The sequence below is a fragment of the Meriones unguiculatus genome, chromosome 7, assembly GCF_030254825.1.
Source record: "Meriones unguiculatus strain TT.TT164.6M chromosome 7, Bangor_MerUng_6.1, whole genome shotgun sequence".
NCBI lineage: Eukaryota > Metazoa > Chordata > Mammalia > Rodentia > Muridae > Meriones > Meriones unguiculatus.
In genome coordinates, this window is record NC_083355.1 from 46,432,006 (window position 1) to 46,452,711 (window position 20,706).

A 20,706-nucleotide genomic window follows, 5' to 3' on the forward strand; every position below is an offset into this window, starting at 1 on the left:
AAATAAATCTCAAAAAATGAATTTTTTATTAAAATCTAATAATAAAGGAAGCTGTGTTTAGAAAGTGGTAGCATAGACACACTATGTGGCAATTAAAGCAAGGCTGTGTAGCCCTTTCTGACCTTTCTGGCAGGCATGGTGATGTGTGATGCCAATGAAGGCAGTTATGACCACTGAAGAGCAAGCTCTGACTCTCCTTCTTACGCTACACCACTGTTCACCACTCCTTTCCATCCACCAATGTGAAGTGCTGCCCACCTGATTTCCTTTCCCGAGTATCAGAGTAGAGGCCTTTGACATCTTGCCTGGGAACACCTAGCCTACTATGTACATCCGAAGAGGGCTCTCTCCGAACCACCTGGTTACTACTGAAAGCCTTTTCTGGAGAATACGGTCTTTTTCCTAACCGCTGGCGAATATCTGAAAAAAAGAAACAGTATACCTGTTACCAAGCATATGTTTTACCATCGGTACCAACAACCCAAGCTTTTGTCTTAGCTATAGTTTCTATTGCTGTGATAAATACCATGACCAAAAGCAACTTGGGGAGGAAGGGTTTATTTCACTCACCTTCTATATAACAGTTCATCATCAAAAGCATTGAGGACAGGAACCTGGAGACAGGAGCTGATGCAGAGGCCCTGGAGGAATGCTGCTTATTGGCTTGCTCAGCCTGCTTTCTTACTGCACCCAAGACTACCAGCCCAGTAATAGCACTGCCCACAGTGAACTGGGCCCTCCCACATCAACTATCAATCAAGAAAATGCACCAGAGGCTTGTCCACAAGCTAATGCAGCAGGGGCATTTTCTCAGTTGAGACTCCCTCTTCCAAAATGCCTCTAGCTTGTTTCACAATGATAAAAAGCTCAACAGCAGTCAGGCATCGAAAGGTGGTGGTACACGACTCTAATCCCAGCATTTGGGAGGCAGAGTAGGCGCACTCTGTGGGCTTGAGCCCAGCCTGGTCTACAGAACGAGTTCTAGGACAGCTGGGGCTACACAGAGAAACCCTGTCTCAAAACAAACAAACCCCAGCACCTTTAGAGAACTCTAATTCCAAATCCTCCATAGTGAAGGAAGAGGACCTGGTACGAGATGGCTTCTAAAACACTGTTTTGTTCATAATTGGTTTTGCTTCTCTTAGAAAAACACGAAAATTTGGATGCAGAGACTCTCAGCTGATTGCTTGAGCAAAAGTTTTCTTTCTTCCTTATTTTCTTTTTTTGGCATAACAAAGCAAAACTAAATAACATACCAAAATTTTCAGTTAACACTACTACAAGCTCGCTGAGGGTAGAAGCCACATTTTTTTAAATATACAAATAGTTTTCAATAAACATACTACATTTAACCAATAAGCAATAATGAGATTGGCAACAGGCCAAGAATAAAGGACCCATGTCCTAAACTAAGTGTTTCTCTCTTCCAAGCCTGTCACAAAGCTCCCAGGCCTGAGGTCTCCACTCACAAACAGCAGTAGCAAGAGCCACATGTTCATCAGCCTTGAGCCTTGAGCCCGTAGACATTCAGCTCAGGCTGAGCCTCCATCAGGATGGCTGCTCTTCCGTCCTTCCTCCTCCCAAGGTTCCATTCTCACCTTCTGTCTTTGCTGTCCAAGCTCATCACTTGTTACTTTGTTTTCTCTGCCCACTACATTCCAATCCTTCAAAATCATCTTTTAAAAATAAGAATCAGATTACTTCCCACCTCAAAAGATAGTTTGCCAACTATGTTCTATGTGCTCCCAAGACTAAGCTCTAAGCTACTTTCTCCAAAAGGCTTCCCCAATTCTCTCAGCAGATCTGTGGCAGCTACTGCAGTCTTCCCACAGACTGGCACATGCAGGCCTAGCCACAAGCACACCCTCACTGCTCTATCAGGGTTTGCTCACACACAATCTAGCTCACACTCAGCCATGTCTCTAACCACCCAACTTAACTTTTTTGGTTTGGGGTATAAAATATCCTAGGGAAATAATATTATTCATTTATTATTATTTAATATTTGATATTATTATTTCAACAAAAATACTGAAAGCTAGTTTTGCCAAAGTCTGATTTTATTTATTTTCTCATGAACTCCAATGCCTAACTAAAAATTTAGATACAACAACAACAATTAAATCAGTTCAGTCGAGCCTACCCTGAGCCTACCAGCTCTGAGGTGTTCAGAAGTGTAAGTGGGTTTGTTTTTGTTTTTTGTTGTTTTTTTCTCTATAGAGTAGCTTTGGCTGGCTGTTCTGGGCTCAATTTGTAGGCCAGGATGGCTTTGAATTCACAGCGATTCACCTGCCTCTGCTTCTCTGAGTGCTGGGATTAAAGGCCTGCCTCAGAAGTCTGAGTGTTAGAACTCTGAGGGGAAGAGTATCCTGGCAGTCCGGAGCCAATGAGTATCAAAAAGCCACACTGCACGGCAAACTTACCCAAGAGATTCACTGGGAAAGGCACAGGAGGGTGGCTGCCTCTGCTTGGGAGAGCTTGAAGCAGCAAAGAACTGAGCAGAAGGCAGGGTTTCTAGGTAGCTTTTCACGGGCTGGTGGGCAGGGAAGGGGATTTCTAGGGTGGCCAGGGATTTTAGGCTTTTTCCCCCCCTCTAGTATAGAGCGCTTGCCACTTGCATCTCCAAGGTCTGGAAACCTTAGAGTAGACTGGGGATGGGGCCTGACCACTCCAGGGGCTTACAAGAAGGAAGCCAGGTGCACAAAGGAAAACAGTACCTACCTGGTTTAGTACTGCCCACTGCTGGCCGTGAACAGGAGTGCTGCCGCTTTTCATCTAAGAGGTGACGGACATCTGAGAATTTCTCAGGAGGCAATTTGTTACCAATTCGGTTTTTTATATTGCTTGTGGATATACTATCTGCCCTCATGGAATTCCTTTAAGGGAAACAAAAAGTAGGGAGAGTACAAGTAGCCAACTTCAACTATAAGACAAGTCACATACCTCAGAGAAACTCAGTTTAAAGAGGCTCAGCCCGCTGGAAGAGATGGTGATGGCGACAGGCTGCTGACTTTCACAGGTGGTTTCCACCTGATGCCTGTACACTTTACCACAGAACACATAACTAGTGATCCCTTCTCCAAGGGCAAACAAACATTAAGCAGACACTTGTGAAGAGGCTAAACGCCTGCTTACTAGGTGCCGCCTGTATGTGGCCTAGACACAGTACGTCTACAGTCCCTTTCTTTAAAGCTGATACCGCTGCTACAGCCCACACCCTCCTACCACAGTAGACAGTATTAATCCGCCTGAATTCTCTATCAGTTCTATGAAAACTAAACACAAAGATGTGAACAAGGCTACACAGACCACACCCTCCTACCACAGTAGACAGTATTAATCCGCCTGAATTCTCTATCAGTTCTATGAAAACTAAACACAAAGATGTGAACAAGGCTACACAGACCGACACTAAAAGCCTCTTTCCTTGCTATTGGGAGAGTACTTCAGAAAGACACCAGGCCTGGTGGAGCAGGCCTGCAGCTACCTAGGAGACTAAGGCAGGATGCAGGACACTCACATCCTGCATATGCAACACAGCACATTTAAATCTAGCTAACCTGGTTTAGTGAGACCTTGTCTCCAATTTTCAAAAATTTTAAATAAAGTCTATTCTTATTGAAATTGCTCATTAACTATGTTCTTTGTTCACAAAGATGAACAGTAGCATCTAAGCCTGGAGAGGGTATGAGTCACAGGCTCATGTGGGTAAAGACCTACGAAAGAATCTAGTAACACATACAGAATTTTAAACACGTAGATTATTTTCTATAGCAAGGCAGACTTCAAAAAAATCTATTTAGCTAGGGCAATACTAATAGAAATGTCAGAAACTATCAAAAGGGATTAGGTGTGGTGGAGTACTCCCATCCCAGCACTCGGGAGGCTGGGGAAGAAGGAAAACACAAAGCCAGCCTGGGCTAGGCAGTGAAACCCAATTAAAAATAATAATAATAAAAATTTAAAAACGAGCCAGGAAGACAGCTCTTCAGGTAAGAATACCTGCTTCCAAGCCTGACCACTTGTTTTCAATACTCAGAACCAACATGCAGAAGAAGAGAACCAACTCCACAAATTATCCCGACTTCCACACATGCACTGTGGCAGAGGCACACACAGATGAGCACATAGGCACATATTTGAGTGTGACATTTTTAAAGAATTTTTATAAGTAGTTAAGTAAATGATGACAGTATCAAACAATGCACTACGTATGGTGGAAAAATAACAAATGTCTGGAAATACAAGTAGTTTTCACTTTCTATACTGTCTATCCAACAACTATTGCTTATATAGAGAAAAACTGGATACTTCTATCAAACACCCACAGAGGAATGAAAATTAGGGTAAAAATTGCAACAAGAAGAGGAATTACACTTGAAATTACCACTTAAAAATGGAAGCACAGGGGCTGAATACAGGCTCAGGAGTTAAGAGCACTGGCTGCTCTTCCAGAGGACCAGAGCTTGAATCTCAGCATCCACACAGCAACTTACAACTATCTGTAACTCCAGGTCCAGGGAATCTGATGGCCTTTCCTGACCTTTAAGGGCACTACATGAATATGGTACAAAGACATTCATTCAGGCAAAACACTCATACATATAAAGTAAAAAGAAATATTAAAAAAAAAAAAAGGAAAGAAAAAAAAAAGAAAATCAAAGCCAGCAACGGTGGTACAGAACTTTCATCCCAGCATCTGGGAGGCAGAGGCAGGCCGATCTCTGTGAGTTCGAGGCCAGTCTGGTCTACAGAACAAGTTCCAGGACAGCTAGTGCTACACAAAAAAAAAATACTGTCTTAAAAAAGAAAATCAAATTACAGAGTACGAATATATCTCAGTGGGAGAGTGCTCGCTTGCCTAGTATGTACACAAGAGGTCCTCTTGAGTTGAATCCTCAGTATTTACAAAATAAATAAAGAAGTAAATTTAAAGTTAATACTGAGGTCTAGAGGCATGGCTGAGAGGTTAAGAGTATTGGCTGTTCTTCCAAAGGTCCTGAGTTCAATTCCCAGCAACTACATGATGGCTCATAACCATCTATAATGCCCTCTTCTGGCCTGCAGACACATATGCAGTTAGAATACTGTATAAATAATAAATAAATAAATTTTGCAGCTCGACAGATGGCTCAGCCACTAGGACACTGGTTCCTTTACCAGAGGACCTGGGTTCAATTCCCAGCATCCCACTCAGTGGGTCACAACTGTCTGTAACTTGACTCCAGTTCCAGGGGATCCTACTCCCTCATATACACAGGAAGGGAGGGAAAGATATTTTAGCCAGATGCAGTGGTGCACACCTGTAATCCCAGCTCTCAGGAAAGCAGAGGCAGGCAAGTGTATCGTGAATTTGAGGCCAGCCTAAAAAGCAAGTTCAGGATAGCCAAGGCTACACTGAAAAACCCTGTCTTGAAAAACCAAAAAAAAAAAAAAAAGTTAACATTGATTAAAAAGAGTAAAAGTATTTTACCTAATACTTTTCAACTGAGATTCCACTTCATCTGCATACATAGTCATTTTCATGCTTTTCTTTGGGGAGGGAGTGGAAATCATTTTCAATTCCAGATCATAGTCCATGTCATCTGAGTCTGAGCTGCTTGCACTGGACCGCCTAGACGTGCTGCGCTCACGGGACTGCTTGAGAGTGGGGAGCTCCTCATGGTACTCCAGCACGACCCTGTCATCTGCATCCATGGCCTGGTCCTCTTCCTCCTCCTCTTCTTCCTCTTCCTCAATGGGCTCCTCAGGAACGTTCACTAATCCTGAAGAAATTTAACCCCGAAGGTTAGTACTAAACTTAAAGCTAGACTAACAAGTATAATTTTCTACTTCTTATGACAGAAGGAAAGAACGCCATCTCTGAGCCTGCACTGTCTATAAAGTGTCCACGTGGGTGCTGTTCCTATTCTCAGACTAGACAAAGCATGAACACGGAAGTATAAACTCATGTCCAGCAGAAGCTCTTTATTATTCACAACGTACTCATAAGTTTTATATTTATAGAGCTGTCAGATTTACTTGTAACTCCTAAACCAACACTTAAGGCACTGTCACAAACATTTGAAGACACAGACAACAGAAAACTGAGTGGCTAAGGTCACAGCAATCCCACCTTCTTACTCTTTACTTATACTGTAAGCAAGGTCCTTTTCAATCTGTTAACTGCTGTGTTTTCACATTTGCGTGTGTGTGAGTGTGAGAGTGTGAGTGTGTGTGTGTGTGCTTTCATTTGCTAATTTTACTGTTTAAAAATGGTCCCTAAGTTAGGTGTGCTGGTGTATGCCTTTGATCCCAAAACTGAGAAGGAGAGGCTGGTGGATCTCTGAGAGTTCCAGGAAAGCCTGGTCTAATGGTGTGTTCCAGGACACCAGCCTTACAGAGAAAGACTCTGTCTCAAAAAGAAAAAAAAAGAAAAGGTCCCATTAAATGCAGTGTGTGACATGAAAAGGTGGTGGTGTCCTCATCCTTTTATACCTATACAAAATAAGTGTAAGCCTTATTCAGGCATGAGTTACAGGCTGTCAGCTAGAAATTCAAGATCAATCAATTAACAGTACATATTAAATCAGCTATCTTTTAAACAGAAAAATGGGTACAACAAGGTTACATACTGATCACTTGATGAAAATAGTGTAACCAAATGTTTTGTATGGTTCAGAATTCACTAATTCAATGTTCAGCGTAATTTCACACCATATGATAGTTCTGAATAACGAAAATCAACATTAATTCTAAACTATGGGCTACAGGGCTAGAGAGTTGGCTCAGTGGTTAAGAGTACATACTCCACTTGCAGAGAACCAGAATCAAAATGGCCTATAACTCTAGCTCCAAAAGAATCTGACACCCTCTTCTGGCCTCCACAGGCACTACACAAACCAACACCTCCCCCACCCACATCTAATTTAAAAATATTTTAAATATTTTTATGAACATGAAATATTTTTATGAACATGAAATATTTTTATTAATATGAAAGAATGCTTTCAGTAAGTGGGAAAAATATATATAGTATACATTTACAATAATTATAAATTTATGAAGTAGACAAATGAGATATATGTAAAATGAAATCAGTTACTGTATTAGGATAGTTGAATTAGGGGCAATTTACTTTTCTTTTGTTTGTTTGTTATTCAAGAGAGGGTTTCTCTATGTAGCCTCTGTAGGCCAGGCTGTCCTGGAACTCAGAGATCCACTGGCCTCTGTCTCCCAAGTGCTAGGACTAAAGGTGTGCAGCACACAACCAGCTGACAATATACTTAAAGTAACTGAAACTGGTAAAGTATAACAGAAAATGTGTATTACTAATATGCAGATTTCAAAGATGATACACATCCATTACCTAAAAACGTATACACTCCACCTCTTCCTGTCTCATCCCAATGACACCGACAACTGTGCATGCCTATTTTATCTGTATGCTGACTTACTTAGTTCTATGAAGTTGAAGACTGTACATATCAAAATAAAATTCAATTTTTTAGACAGTATAATGAAATGGTTCCTTTATATTAAACACAGAAGAAAGAGAGAAAGAAAAAAGCCTCAAGTCATAATGTCCCATGTTTTGGCAACATTCATATGCAAAAACCAATGTGTAAAAACACTCAACACAGCAGCCTAGTTACATTATCAGAAAATGGAAAACAAAGTCAATCCACTTGATAAAGTTGTTTTTGTGCAGTTGTTGATATTAATAGTAGAAAAATTAAGTTCCTAAGAAATTTTTATTTTAGTTTTCTTTCTGTAACATATGGTCTTTTTTGTTAGAACAGTTTTATAATCATGTGATCTCTTGCATGGGCTATTTAAAATTAACCATGACTTGACTTACTTTCCTTTATGTTTGCAGAGGGTGGGAGCAAGGAAGAGAGGATAATAAAGTTTGGAACCTTAAAAGACTGTGTTAAGAATAAAATTACAATTTTGAGAGCCAAACACATGTTTGTCTACCCAAGAGCTGAGCAGGCAACTACCGGAATGTCGGTGTTTATACGACGTCAAGCCAACGTCATCCCCAATCAGGGCTCTCTTCTTGATCACATCCCGCTGAATGCGACGGGAATGATATCTTCGCTTCCTGCAATATTGCCAAAATAAGCACACCATCAGAAACCAATAGAAAGGATGCTGAAATTCACTTCATTCCAGCTCCACAATGGCATAGTGGTAGATGCCAAAGCAGTGTTTTCCTACCATTTGCCAGAGTTCTGCCCTCACTGTTCTCTAGTCCACAGGAGGTTCTGACATTCCACCATAGAATATCAACTGAAGGATGAAAAGCAACTAAAATAGTGTTTAAATTATTGCATTTTTAAGCTATGCTTGGTGGCACATGTCTGTAATCCCAGCATTTGGGAGGTGGAGGCAAGAGGATCAGGAATCCAAGGTCCTGCCTGCCTACGTAAGAGTTTGAGACTTGCCTGGTTTACATGAGACACTGATTCAAAAAACTAAAACCAAAACAAAACATTTTGCAGTGATCACCAGTGAAGACAGAGACTTGAAACTGACAAAGTGCTGAGAATAAAAGACTCTTACATGCCTGACCATAAGGGGGACATCGGTGTTGCCCCTTCCAGACCTCAAGAAATACTGCAGAAGAAGGGCCAGAAAGAAGTCAAGCTGGAGAAGGGTGAAGTGGGATAGAATACCAACTTCCTGGATAGGACACAATTGCAGCACTCTTGAACTCAGCTGTGGTTATTACCGGTATCAAATATAGGCAAGGTTGAGCTCATCAACTCCTGCTATGGAATGGGGAGGGACTCACGGGGCCCCATCATTTAAATGCAATTTGTACTTGAGTGCGGAGAGAGAGATATTTTCTTCAGTGACTACTGGTAAGGTACCCATGCTGCTGTAAAAAGCTCTAATGAAACTCAATAGGTCACTCACTCACATAAGATAGACATCAAAGTAGAAGGGAGTTAGTTGGAAGAAGAGTGGATGGGGATAGCAGAGGCCAAGATCAAACTATCAAAATGCATTATATTCATATACACTGATGCCATAATGAAATCTACTACATTCAATAATTATATGCTAATAAAAACATTAATATAGACAAACAGCCATCATATTTGAAGGTTTTGGACTCACCATGAATTGCTAAGAATTCCTTTCATGCCTCCATAATTTGGATTTCCATATTTCATGTAATACTGACTTCTTCTGGCTGCTCCAAGTTCCTTTTTGTCATCTGAAAGTTAATAGAACAGTTACTTAGGGTTTCATGTGAGTGTAAAGATAATATTGACTGCTTAATTTTGGATGTTTGCTTTTTGAGGCAGGTTCTCAAGTAGCCCAGGGTTGACCTTATTGCAATGTAGCAATAAAAAGACCATATGGAAAAGACCATATGGACCACAAGGAATCAATATTAGTTACTATAGAGATATCTGCACATCTGTGGTTATCAAAACATTACTTGCAATAACCCATTCCAACAACCCCCAAAAGACCCTGCAGTAACCTCATGGCACTGTCCCAAATTGGGACATATAGTGGCATCTTCTACTGAGACAAGATACTGGCAAGCATATTTCTTCTGCTGGAATATAGGGGCACGGAAAGCATGTGGAGACAGGACACCAAAGCTACCTTCAGGAGACACTATGGTAGACCCACGGTGGCAACACTGATACGACTATCACCAATGGGCTCCCACCATGTGCTCCTGTTCCCTAGAAGCTGTGGCAGTCCAAGCACAGCACCGCAGGGCTCATCTGTTATTAGGCACAAATTACTGGCTTACTAGTAATTACTACACTAGTGAAGGCTGAGTATCCTCTATGACAAGAACTATGAGACATGGTAGATAATGGGCTCTCCCAGTGGGACAAAGGGGAGCCTTGGCATTCACTGGCTATTACACCGAGGTGTCTCGGATGTTCAGCTTCATCTCACCTGAAACCAACCCAAAGGTACCAAGCCAAAGGTGACACACATATAGGTTTGGCTCAGGAGGAGTTTCTGCAAGACCAGACTTATACCAGCCCTGCTAGATGCTGGCCTTGGTGAGAATCCCTGGTCCGGTGATTGATTCCAGGTTCGTTCAAGTGGGATGACAGTGGAACTGAAAGAACACCTTTACTGCTGTCCATGACTCTGTTGCCTACGCTGACCAGGATGGACACAGTGGCAGACTCAGTGTGTGCCCAAGGAATCTTATGCATCTCAAAGCCAGCAATATTGCCACAGACATGGTGGTATTTTGGGGGTGAAGTCCTGCTCAGATCACTGCACCCCTGCTTCATCCACAGCAGCACTTCAGTGGTAGGTTCTGCATGTTAGAGGACACCTGAGCACTGTCAACGCCATTCTGGCCCAGCCACCTATAGCTCCTACAAATCTCCTACTTTAATAAAACTTCCTTCTTAAAGACAAGTCTCAAGCCAGTTGTAGTAGCTCACACATTTAATCCCAACACTTGGTAGGCAGAGACAGGTCCTGAGTTCCAGGACAGCCTGGCTTACAAAGCCTATTCCAGGACAGCCAGGGATACACAGAGAAACTCTGTTTTGAAAAACAAATAAGCAAACAAATAAAAGACTCACAAAGTACTCTGTCCATTTTTCTATGTGGAATTTCAAGTTAAGTAACAGTAAAGGTAAAAAGGGAAAGTGAGGGAAAGTATGAACAGGAAGTAAAGAGGATAAAATGGGACCCAAGCACATCACAAGTATGTGTGCAAATGGAACAATGAAAAAAACATGTATTAACAAATGGGTACGTAAAAGAATATTACTTCTCAGTTAGTAAACTACTTTTTAAAAAAAGTATTTGTTTAAAAGGAGCTTTGGGACTATTGGAGCTAACTTCTAGTCAACAGGAAAGTTTCACTCAGTAATTCATCATTATGACCAAAAATCAATACCAAATTTACCTTTTGTAGCGAATCTCATGAATAGTCTATTTCCTTTAGCAAGTTTGTTAGCTGGACGAAGATCATTTCTTAACAGAGACTCTTCTTCTACCTGAGACAACGTATCCAACTTAAGAGGAAAAAGAAAACATTTTCAATATTAAAATTCAGGCATTTTTTTTTTCTTATTTTCTGTAGAGTAAACCATTAAGACCCATTCTACCTTTTATACCCATCAGTGTTGCTACACTCATTCCTCAGGAGACATCTGAAGCCAGGTCTTCTCTGATTAACATCATTTTCTATCTATTTTATTATAAATATTTTTTTAAAATTACATGCACACATATGTGTCTGTGTGGGGTTATGTGCACATGAGTATGGGTATTACAAGCAGTTGTGAGTCATCCCACATTGGTACTGGAAATCCAACTCAGGTCTTCTGCAAGCACAGTATGTGTACCATCCCTGCAGCCCTCATTCTCTCTCCCTATACCCTTTAACTTCCTCTCCTGACAACAGGCAACAGTGTATCTGCCTTCCCCTCTAAAATGTAACCTCCAGTGAGGTAAAGGCTTTTTTAAAAACTTTGAATTTTTTAGTATGTTTCCAGAATTTTGTATATAGTAAACACTTATCATTTAAATATTTAAACTTGAAATGAATATACTCAGTTGAGGGCACAAACCAGAGGCGCAGCACTTGCCTAGCATATCCAAGGTCCTAGGTTGTCACAGCACCACACACACAAAATATTCCAAATGAACACATTCCAACATTTCTTCCAACAATCCCTACTTGCTTTTTCATATTTTATTGGTTAGGTAATTCTTCAAAGTATTTCTTAATAAACCCATTTTTTTCTTCTGCATAAGTATAAACACTAGTCTAAGATTCCAAGATGAACTGCTACAGCCATACAAACGAAAAGGCTAAGATTCTGGTACACCTTCAGAAGATTCTATGGTAAAAGCTAGACAAAGAACACAGCTTACTAAGTCTTTAAGTCTTATTTAAAAAGACAGTAAGCACCTTTTTTCAATAAAACCTTACAGATATCTTTGCCCTATTACTAACCTCTACATCACTTGAATTCTCATCTTCAACTTCTCCTTCTTCAGTCTCGTCGTCATCTGAACTGTCTTCCTGCTTGTCTAAAATGGAGTGTGAGGGATAAGAGGAACCTTAATGTAACCCCATCTCATAAAATTTAAAAAGCCCAGTGTTTCCTGTTCCTATTGGCTGAAAAACCCAAGCATCATAATTTACCTCAGAAGCATCTGGTGATGCATTGTTCATAATGTTCTACTCAAAGGCCTAGAATAACAGTGTACAGAACGGGCGAGAGCCCTCTCTGTGTGTAGTTACCTTTCTTGTTTTTCTCAGATGGCTTGTCTTCACTGGTGTCTCTGTTTCTTATCTTATCCTGGGCTGGCAGAGAGCTCATATTGATGAGAGCTCGAGTGGCTGTCATCTCATCCAGCCAAACCACATTACCTAAAATAAACAAAGTGTCACCCACATCCAAGCGTAAGTTTTTGAGAGCAGATTTGGCATCAGATTCATTACCACAGCCTCACTGGCTACAGACTATAGTCATTATAAAAACCAGCTCATAAAAAAAAAAGTATAAAAGTGGTGGTAAAATGTCTGATGAATGTTCTATAGAGAGAGCTACACCCTGAAGCCCAATTCCACAAAATAACTATTCTAGGCATATGAACTGCCTGGAGCCAAATGTGGCAGCACACACTTAAAATCCCAGCAGCTGGCAGACACAGACGAGAGAATTCCCAGTAGGAGGACAGGACAGACTGGGCTAGAGTAAGACCTGCCCCAAGAAAACCCTCCTGGAACACAGTGACTGTTATGTAAGTATTATTAGGTTAACCTTTTTCTCCTAGACAGTTTGGGCTATAATTATTCACTATCAAAGATACCAAAAACTCCCCGAAAATCACAAACAAAAGCATACAAGACGGAAAATTGGGTATACTTACAGGAGGTATCATCCAACCACTCAATGTGAGCTGGAGGATATTCTTTAAAATAGGAGAAGATATCCTGAGTACTCATCTCATCTACTCCACAAATGTAGATTGTCTCCAGTCTCACCTTGGGGATTGCTAGAAAAACAGGACATAGAATTTTTCTACCTGCTATGTACAACTTGCTAGCAATTCTTTATAATGGTTTAGACAATGATTCTAAAAGAGGAAAACACTGAAACAATAATTATTTCGAAAGAACACTACAAAAAGAGGATAAGGTCAACTGCATTAATGTTTACACTGAACCACATTAAGTAAATGATGTGATTCAGAATAGCCAACCAGGGCTCAGATTGAGGAAATGGACAGCACTGACCAAACACATTGCCCCATGGGATTGTTCACAGTATTAGAGCCTGTCTCAAACCCTACTGTCCCATCCAATCTCCCAACATACACAACAAAAGGAAAAGCCATCCTATAAACCAGTAAAAAAACAACTCAAAATCAAAATGAGCAAAAGTTGTAAAACAATTTACACAGACAGAAATATAAATAGCAAGTTAGAAATATGAAGAAACGGGCTGACCTTCCTACTAATCTGGAAAGTCCATATTAAGAAACTATCAAGCTGGGTGTGGTGGTGCACACCTTCAACCCCAGCATTCAGGAGACATGTAGGCCAGCAGTCATGTGAGACCCTGACAAGCCAGGGCCACACAGTGATACCCTGTCTAAAACCAACCAAAAAGACGCCAGTTTTGACTGAGCAGACTTTGTCTTTTGCATGAAACACAAAACATGGGAAGAGCTGCTCCTCATACTAGAGGAAGCATGGACAAGGATGCTCCAAAGGATATCAGAATGTACTCTAGCACATACCTTAAAAGTCTATTAATCCTCAGCCTCAACCCTAACACACATGTGGGTTCACAAAGTAGCTTACACAATAATCCAGCAGCCATGAGGGTAATGAGCTACGGCTTACCCATATTAAGTAACTTATACTCATAGGTTTATAGTATAGAACACACATGCACACAGAAAGAGAGAGAGAATTATATACCAGAGATTCTGAAACATAATGAATGAAAAAAAAAAGTTATCAAAAATTCCTGGGGCTGGAAAGATGGCTCAACAGTTAAAGTGCTGGCTGCAACGTAAGTCTGAGGAGCTGAGTTCCAACCCCAGATGCCACATTAAGAAGCCAGAGGCAGTGGTAACTGTAACCCCAGCCTCTACAAATAGGAAGCAGAGACAGAGCTCATGGGTTAGCTGGCCTGGAGAAAACAGCACAGCAGAAAGAGAGACCCTGCCTCAACAAGGTGGAAGGTTAAGAAACCATCACCAAAGTTGTCCTCTCACCTCTATATGCATGCTACAGCATGCACACACCCACAATAAATACATCATTATGTAACATTAAACACCTTAATAGCTACAGGAAAAAGCCTGGTCCCATTCATAACACACTGAAAAAAGTTGTTACATTGGGTGAGAGGAAAAAAAAGTTGACAGCCATAGTCAAAAAGAACCTTCATCTTAGTGTTTCCATGAAATACTTCAAGTAGATTATCTTACCTAACCTTTTTAATTGTGAATATGTAAATGCCATTAAGAATTTGTAAATCCTTGTTTATCTTCTACTTGATTTTGTTTGATTCCTCAAGACCTCAAGCAGAAACTAATAGGGAAAAGGGCTGTGGACCAGGAGTAGTGGGGGAAGAAGTAGAGCAGGAAAGGACTGGAGCATGCATCTGAACAAAGCTCAACACAGACATGACAGAACCCTACCAATCTGGACAAGTCCAATTTATGTTTAAGATCTTCTGCAAGTAAAACATCCCACACAAAACTAGAGCCTTGCAACTTCCTTTCCCCACTTCTTCTCAAGTAAGTCTGACAAGAAATCAGCTCCCATTACTCCCAAGTATATTCTTCTTTTAGCTGATACATGAAAATAGGGCATGCTAGCTCATGCCTGTAATCTTAGCACTTAAAAGGCTGAAGCAGGAAGATCACCAAGAATTCAAGCTAACCTGGACTATATAGTGAGTTTTAGAGAAGACTGGCCTACAGGGTAAAACCCTATCTCAAAAACAAAAAGTAAAGCAAACATCTATTACTAATTTCTGGTATAAATATTCAAGGTCTTTTCCTTTAGATGTTTGAAATATACATTGTATAATCATTCTCTGTAATCACCCTCCCAGCATTCCCACAACCAGATGGTCTTACTCCAAACTACAACTACAACCCATTGATTAACCTTTCCCAACTCCTCATCCTTCCTAGTCTCCCAGTTCGGCAACCAACATTTGACTCTACTCCTACTGAACTCATTTATTTCAGAATTCATAAATGGAATCACGTGCTACTGTTTATCTGTGGCTGGCTTATTTCATTTATCATAAAGATCTCTACTTCTATCATGTTACAAATGACAAGGTTTTGCTTTTAAGTATTCCATGGGAGTATGAACCACATTTTCTTAATCTATTCATCAGCTTCTGGAGAGATGGAGCTCAGAGACAGGGCTTACTTAGCATGTGTAAGGCCTCAGCTTTAATCCCTAGCAGCACAAATGGACATTTAACCTGATCCCTGTCTTGGCTATGTGAATGGTGCTATAATAAATCACAAAATGCACAGGTGTGCAGATGTCTCTTCACATAAGGATTTTCTTTGGATATATGTTCAGAAGTGGTGTAGTAGGCCCTATGGTAGTTTTACTTTTTCAATTTTTAAGAAACATGCACAGCAGTTTCCTCTGTACAGCCATTGCCATTTACGTTCCCACCCACATTTTATGCCAAGAGCCCAAGTGTTTCAAAGTAAGGCACAGGGCTGGCGAGATGGCTTTAGAGAGTAAAGCCATGCAGCTAAGTCTGACTACCTGCATTTGAGTCCCAGGATCCACAGAATAGGAAAGACCTATCTCCCTCAAGTTATCCTCAGACCTCCACACAGAGGCTGTGGTATGTACACAGACACAAACACAGACACACAATAAAACAATGATTTTTTTTTTAAAGTAAGGCATAAGTCTTTAAAGTTAGATAGACCTAGGTTAGAAACCTCATTCCTTCATTAGCTCTGGGCAATTCATTCAACTTCTACAACCTGTTTCTTTCTTTGTAAAATAGTAATACATTTGTTGCTGTGAGCAACAAATACATAATGTGCTTAACCCACTTCCACAGAAAACAAGGTCCCCAGGGCTGGAGAGGTGGCTCAGAGGTTAAGAGCTGCTCTTTCACAGGTCCTGAGTTCAATTCCCAGTAACCACATGGGGGCTCATAACCATCTATAATGAGATCTGGTGTACTCTTCTGGTGTGTAGGCACACATGCAGGCAGAATGCTGTATAAATAATGAATAAATCTTTTTTTTTTAAAAAAAAAAAAAAAGGAAAACAAGGTCCCAACAAACAGTAGCCACTCTTTCCCTCACTCAGAAGTTTATGAGCTTCCGCTCATAACCAAGCAGGACTAAAGATTCACACAGCACTACAGAGCTTCAACATGCAGTAAGAGTGCTCCTTCCTGAACCCCTTAGAAATACCGACATGTATAATACACCACAGAGAGGCCTTTTGTATTCATGAATTTAGATGAGAGGGTAACAATAAGGATGCAGGCTCCTTTTAAAAATGCTTTACTACTAAGTACATCCCTGAAATTCTAGAACTTGGGAGGTAGAAGCAGGAAGACCATGAGTTCAAAATCATCTTCAGTTTGAAACCAGTCTGGTCTACATGAAATGCTGCCTCAAGCAAGCAAATGAAAAAGGCTGGGAATGTGGTGATTTGCTTCGTCAGCGTGAGTAAGTCTCAGGGTTATACCTAGCACCACAAACAAACAAAAACCTACTATCAACTGCTTTGCTATGAGTTCTAGGGAGCAAAGTTTCTTAATAAAACAGGCTACAGTTGGTTTGTGTCTCCTTGAAAATGATTAGTGGGAAGCCTGTGTATTATCATCAATAAAAATCCCATGCTCCAAGAGTGCTCCAACTGCTTCACAGAGGGACACTCCCACTCTTCTTAAAGGCAAAGAAGAGCTAATTAACACCACTGTGATGAAAGCAGATGATGAACAGGTCCACAGAGGCAGAGGATGCATGTTTCATCTCTGACACAGCCTCCCCTGACAATCCCTTTTGTTCCACTGTTCTAGGTCCAACTGAGAAACCCCTGACAGCATGTCACCTTCACATGGGTGATACCAGAATCCCTTCCTCTTAGGCATTTGGATGAGGATTGGACAGAAACATGAAGTGATTCAGTCAGAAAATTTACTCTTGGAACAGTGTGCAAACATTCCCCCAATACACTGTACCTTTCTTCATCATGTCTCTGTCCAAGGCTACATTTCTCTGGGCAAGATTCACTTCTGCTCGGAAGTGGAAGCGCTTGGCTCGCTGTTCCTTCTTTTCAATTGCTTCCTAGAAAGTACAAAAAGTCAAAGAGGTAAAAAAAAAAAAAAAAAAAAAAAAAAAGGGAGGAGGAAGGTTAAATCACAAACAGCATGATGCAACATTAATCAAAATAAATAAGAAGCCTGTCTTTGCCATGAACGTGTTTTACAGGGAACTGGACATGCACAGCCTACAGGAACCCTGCTGGAATCATTTCCATTCTATCACATTTGACTACAGTAAGAACACAGTAGGAAATCAGTGAACACTTGCTTATAAAGTTTCCTGATACTTCATATATCACCAGCAATCATGCCAAGAAGTTAAAAAAATAACCTCACCTTCTCAATTTTTCTAGTGCAGAAATGGAGATACAAAAAACAGAAGAGGGTGTGCAGAAAATACCTCCACTAGCTAAGGGTAGAGCTGATCCAGTGCTATTTCTAAGAAACAAACAACTACCATTATCACTTTACATTGTCTGTGGGCATGGTAATCACACCTATTATGCTCTTCCACATTATGTCTGCCTGAATGGTCTACTCCCTAAAATCCACACCCCCATTCAAAAATAACACCAGAGCAGAAAATAGTCTTCTCTATTCCAGCCTTATGTGCAAGGAATTGCCTGTTTTCACTTTTAAGTGACAAAGGGCATTGGCACTTTGCTGAAAAGACATTTGGCTTTGTAAATTTTTTCCAAGAGTGAAAATAAATTCAGGTCCAACTATAATTTTCTGATGGCTCTCAAGAACCCTACAATAACTATATATTGACTGCAGGTCTGACTAAAGAAAGCTGTGGGCATGAGGAAGCGGCTCCCGGTTATGTCCTATAGTTATGCTAATTTCTTTACTCAAGTTTTCCTAGCACAGACAACAGTCTACTGCCTTCAGCATGTGTCCTTGTAGGTGGGAATATGTGTGCATTGAGGGTAGGGTAGCAGGTCTCCCTTAGCGCTGCAATTACAGATGCAAACACATAGTTTTACATAGGTGCTAGGGATCTGAACCCAGTCTTCACGCTTCCAGGGCGAGCACTTTACTGACTGACCCATCGCCTAGCCAAAACTTTCAGTAACAATTTGGTGCCAAATCCTTTTCCCAGGTACCTGTTTCATGTACTGGAAAATTATACAAGGTTAAGAGCTACATTCTTTTTAATTACAATAAGAACATTTATTTCCCTTTGTACTATTTTCTCGACTGGAAGATGCTCAGTTCTTTCTTTTCACCTTTAAGTAATGACATGAACTGAGATAGAGACACTATAAAAAGTGAAGTATGGCATATTTATTTTTATTCTTGTTTTTAAAGGTCTAATATACAGATATATACTTTAAATTTTAAATTGGGCCTGGAGAGATGGCTCTGCAGTTAAAAGCACTAGACGCTCTTACAGAGGACCTGGGTTCAGTTCCCAGGACCCACAAAGTATAGCTCACAACAGTCTGTTAAGTCCAGTTCCAGGGGATCTGATGCCTTCTTCTGACCTCCACAGGCACCGGGCATGCACATAGTGCACAGAATACACTGATACACATACAGAATAAAAAATATAATTGAAATTGAAAATTCTGTTTCAAACTGAACAGTACTCATTTAAATCAGGAAGGAAAAAAAAGATCTGAACTGAATTAAAGCAATGCACTCACTATCACATGGAAAATAAGAGGCCTGACTCTGAGGTATTATAATGAAAGTGATATAATGGTAACAGCAATCACTTCACAAAAGACAATATTGTCAGATGCTGAGAATAATTCAGTTGGTATGGCTTCAAAGTTTAGACATACATACAATAGAAAACCCTATTTTTCTAAGTTGGCAATCAATAAGAAATGGACATACACTAAGGGCTTATTTACATGTAGGTGCTTTTTAACATTTTTATCAAAAGTAGAAACAAAGCACATTTTTTCTAAGAGTGTAAATAACATCCAAGTCAGCACTGTGGGTAAAGGTGTTTGTCATGTAAGCCTGACAACCTGAATTTGAATTCCCAGAGGCACATGTCTGCAACTTCCGCACTCTTATAGCAGAATGGGAGACAGGAGGCAGAGACGAGAGAATCCCCAGAATCTTGCAGGCCAGCTAGCCTAAAATATGTAGTACAGTGTCAAATAACCAGAGACAGAGATGCTACCTCAAACAGAAGGGAAAAGGGAATGGAGAGACAGCTCAGCAGGTAAGAGTACTGGCTTTTCTTGTAGAGATCCAGGTTTGGTTCCCACAGGGCAGCTCACAACTCTCTGAAACTCCAGTTCTAACATACTGAAGCCCACTCCTGACCTCCTTAGACACTCGGTCAGCATGTGGTACACTTGCACACACGCAGGCAAATCACTCAAACACATAAATCTAAAAATAACATGAATACTACTGGTAATACTAAAAAAATAGCCAGGTGCAGTGGCACACGCCTTTGATCGCATGACTTAGAAGGCAGAGGCAGGCGGACCTCTGTCAGGTCAAGATCAGACTGGTTTCATAGTGAGTTCCAGTACAGCCAGGGCCATGTGAAGAGATCTTGCCTCAAAAAAAAAAAATATATATATATATATAATAGGAGGTGAGAACCAACACCTGAGACTGTTTTCTGACTTCCACATGTGTGCTATAACATGCACACACTTACACAAAAACACACACATCACACGTAATAAATAAATATTTAGGTTTTTTTGACACAGGGTTTCTCTACGCTGGCTGTCCTGGACTTGCTTATGGCCAGGCTGGCCTCGAACTCACAGGATTCCCCAGCCTCTGTCTCCCTGAGCGCAGGGATTACAAGCATACACCACTGCACCCAGATAAATAAATATTAAAATAAGCATTCACAGTGCAAACTCTTCTTGGAAATGGTTAAGCACAGGTATTTACATATAGTGATTATCTTTTCATGGACATAAGCACACAGAAATGCTGCCTGAATGTCTTCAGGACATATAAGGACATCCTTGACAACATAGATATAGGTATTTGATAATATGATATATATATGCAACAAAAGAAAAAGATGAGGCAAAATATTTACTATTCTGTAAGTCCTAAAGATCAAGTTCAATAATTTTACCTGCTTATCAAATTGAATAAATAATCAGTCTGTCTTACCTTGGAGGTAACATCAATCCCAGTGATGAAGCTTCCAGCCTTGTTTTCATATCTTCTACTTGTGTCCTAAAGAAGAGGAAAGATGAGAAATCCTGACTGAAAAATACATGATAAAAGGCAGCCTGACAACTGGTTCTTTTTGAAGTCATTCTTTTTCAGCAATCCTTCTCCATTCTAACAATCCTTGTTATTAGGAGGTCTAGCCTTGTGACTCCACAGTAGCAAGAAGTCTCTTCCAAAAAAAAAAAAAAAAAGAAGAAGAAGTCTTTTCCAGGCCCCAGACAAAAGCCTTTTCAAAATATTAACTACT

General features: G+C 40.5%; 1 protein-coding gene across 2 annotated transcripts in view; it reads right to left on the reverse strand.

The window, feature by feature from the left end:
- The window catches only part of Ncbp3 (nuclear cap binding subunit 3), a 33,070-nt gene that overhangs the window by 10,564 nt on the left and 1,800 nt on the right, over window positions 1-20,706 (reverse strand). For both annotated transcript variants that reach the window (XM_021654622.2, XM_060387334.1), the window contains exons 2-12: window positions 20,397-20,462; window positions 17,205-17,310; window positions 12,874-12,999; window positions 12,242-12,370; window positions 11,951-12,027; window positions 10,895-11,003; window positions 9,109-9,208; window positions 7,983-8,086; window positions 5,474-5,765; window positions 2,722-2,876; window positions 259-420 (exon numbers count right to left, since the gene is read on the reverse strand). In XM_021654622.2, the coding sequence (XP_021510297.1) occupies window positions 259-420; window positions 2,722-2,876; window positions 5,474-5,765; window positions 7,983-8,086; window positions 9,109-9,208; window positions 10,895-11,003; window positions 11,951-12,027; window positions 12,242-12,370; window positions 12,874-12,999; window positions 17,205-17,310; window positions 20,397-20,462 (1,426 nt within the window). The remainder of the gene's footprint in view (window positions 1-258; window positions 421-2,721; window positions 2,877-5,473; window positions 5,766-7,982; window positions 8,087-9,108; window positions 9,209-10,894; window positions 11,004-11,950; window positions 12,028-12,241; window positions 12,371-12,873; window positions 13,000-17,204; window positions 17,311-20,396; window positions 20,463-20,706) is intronic.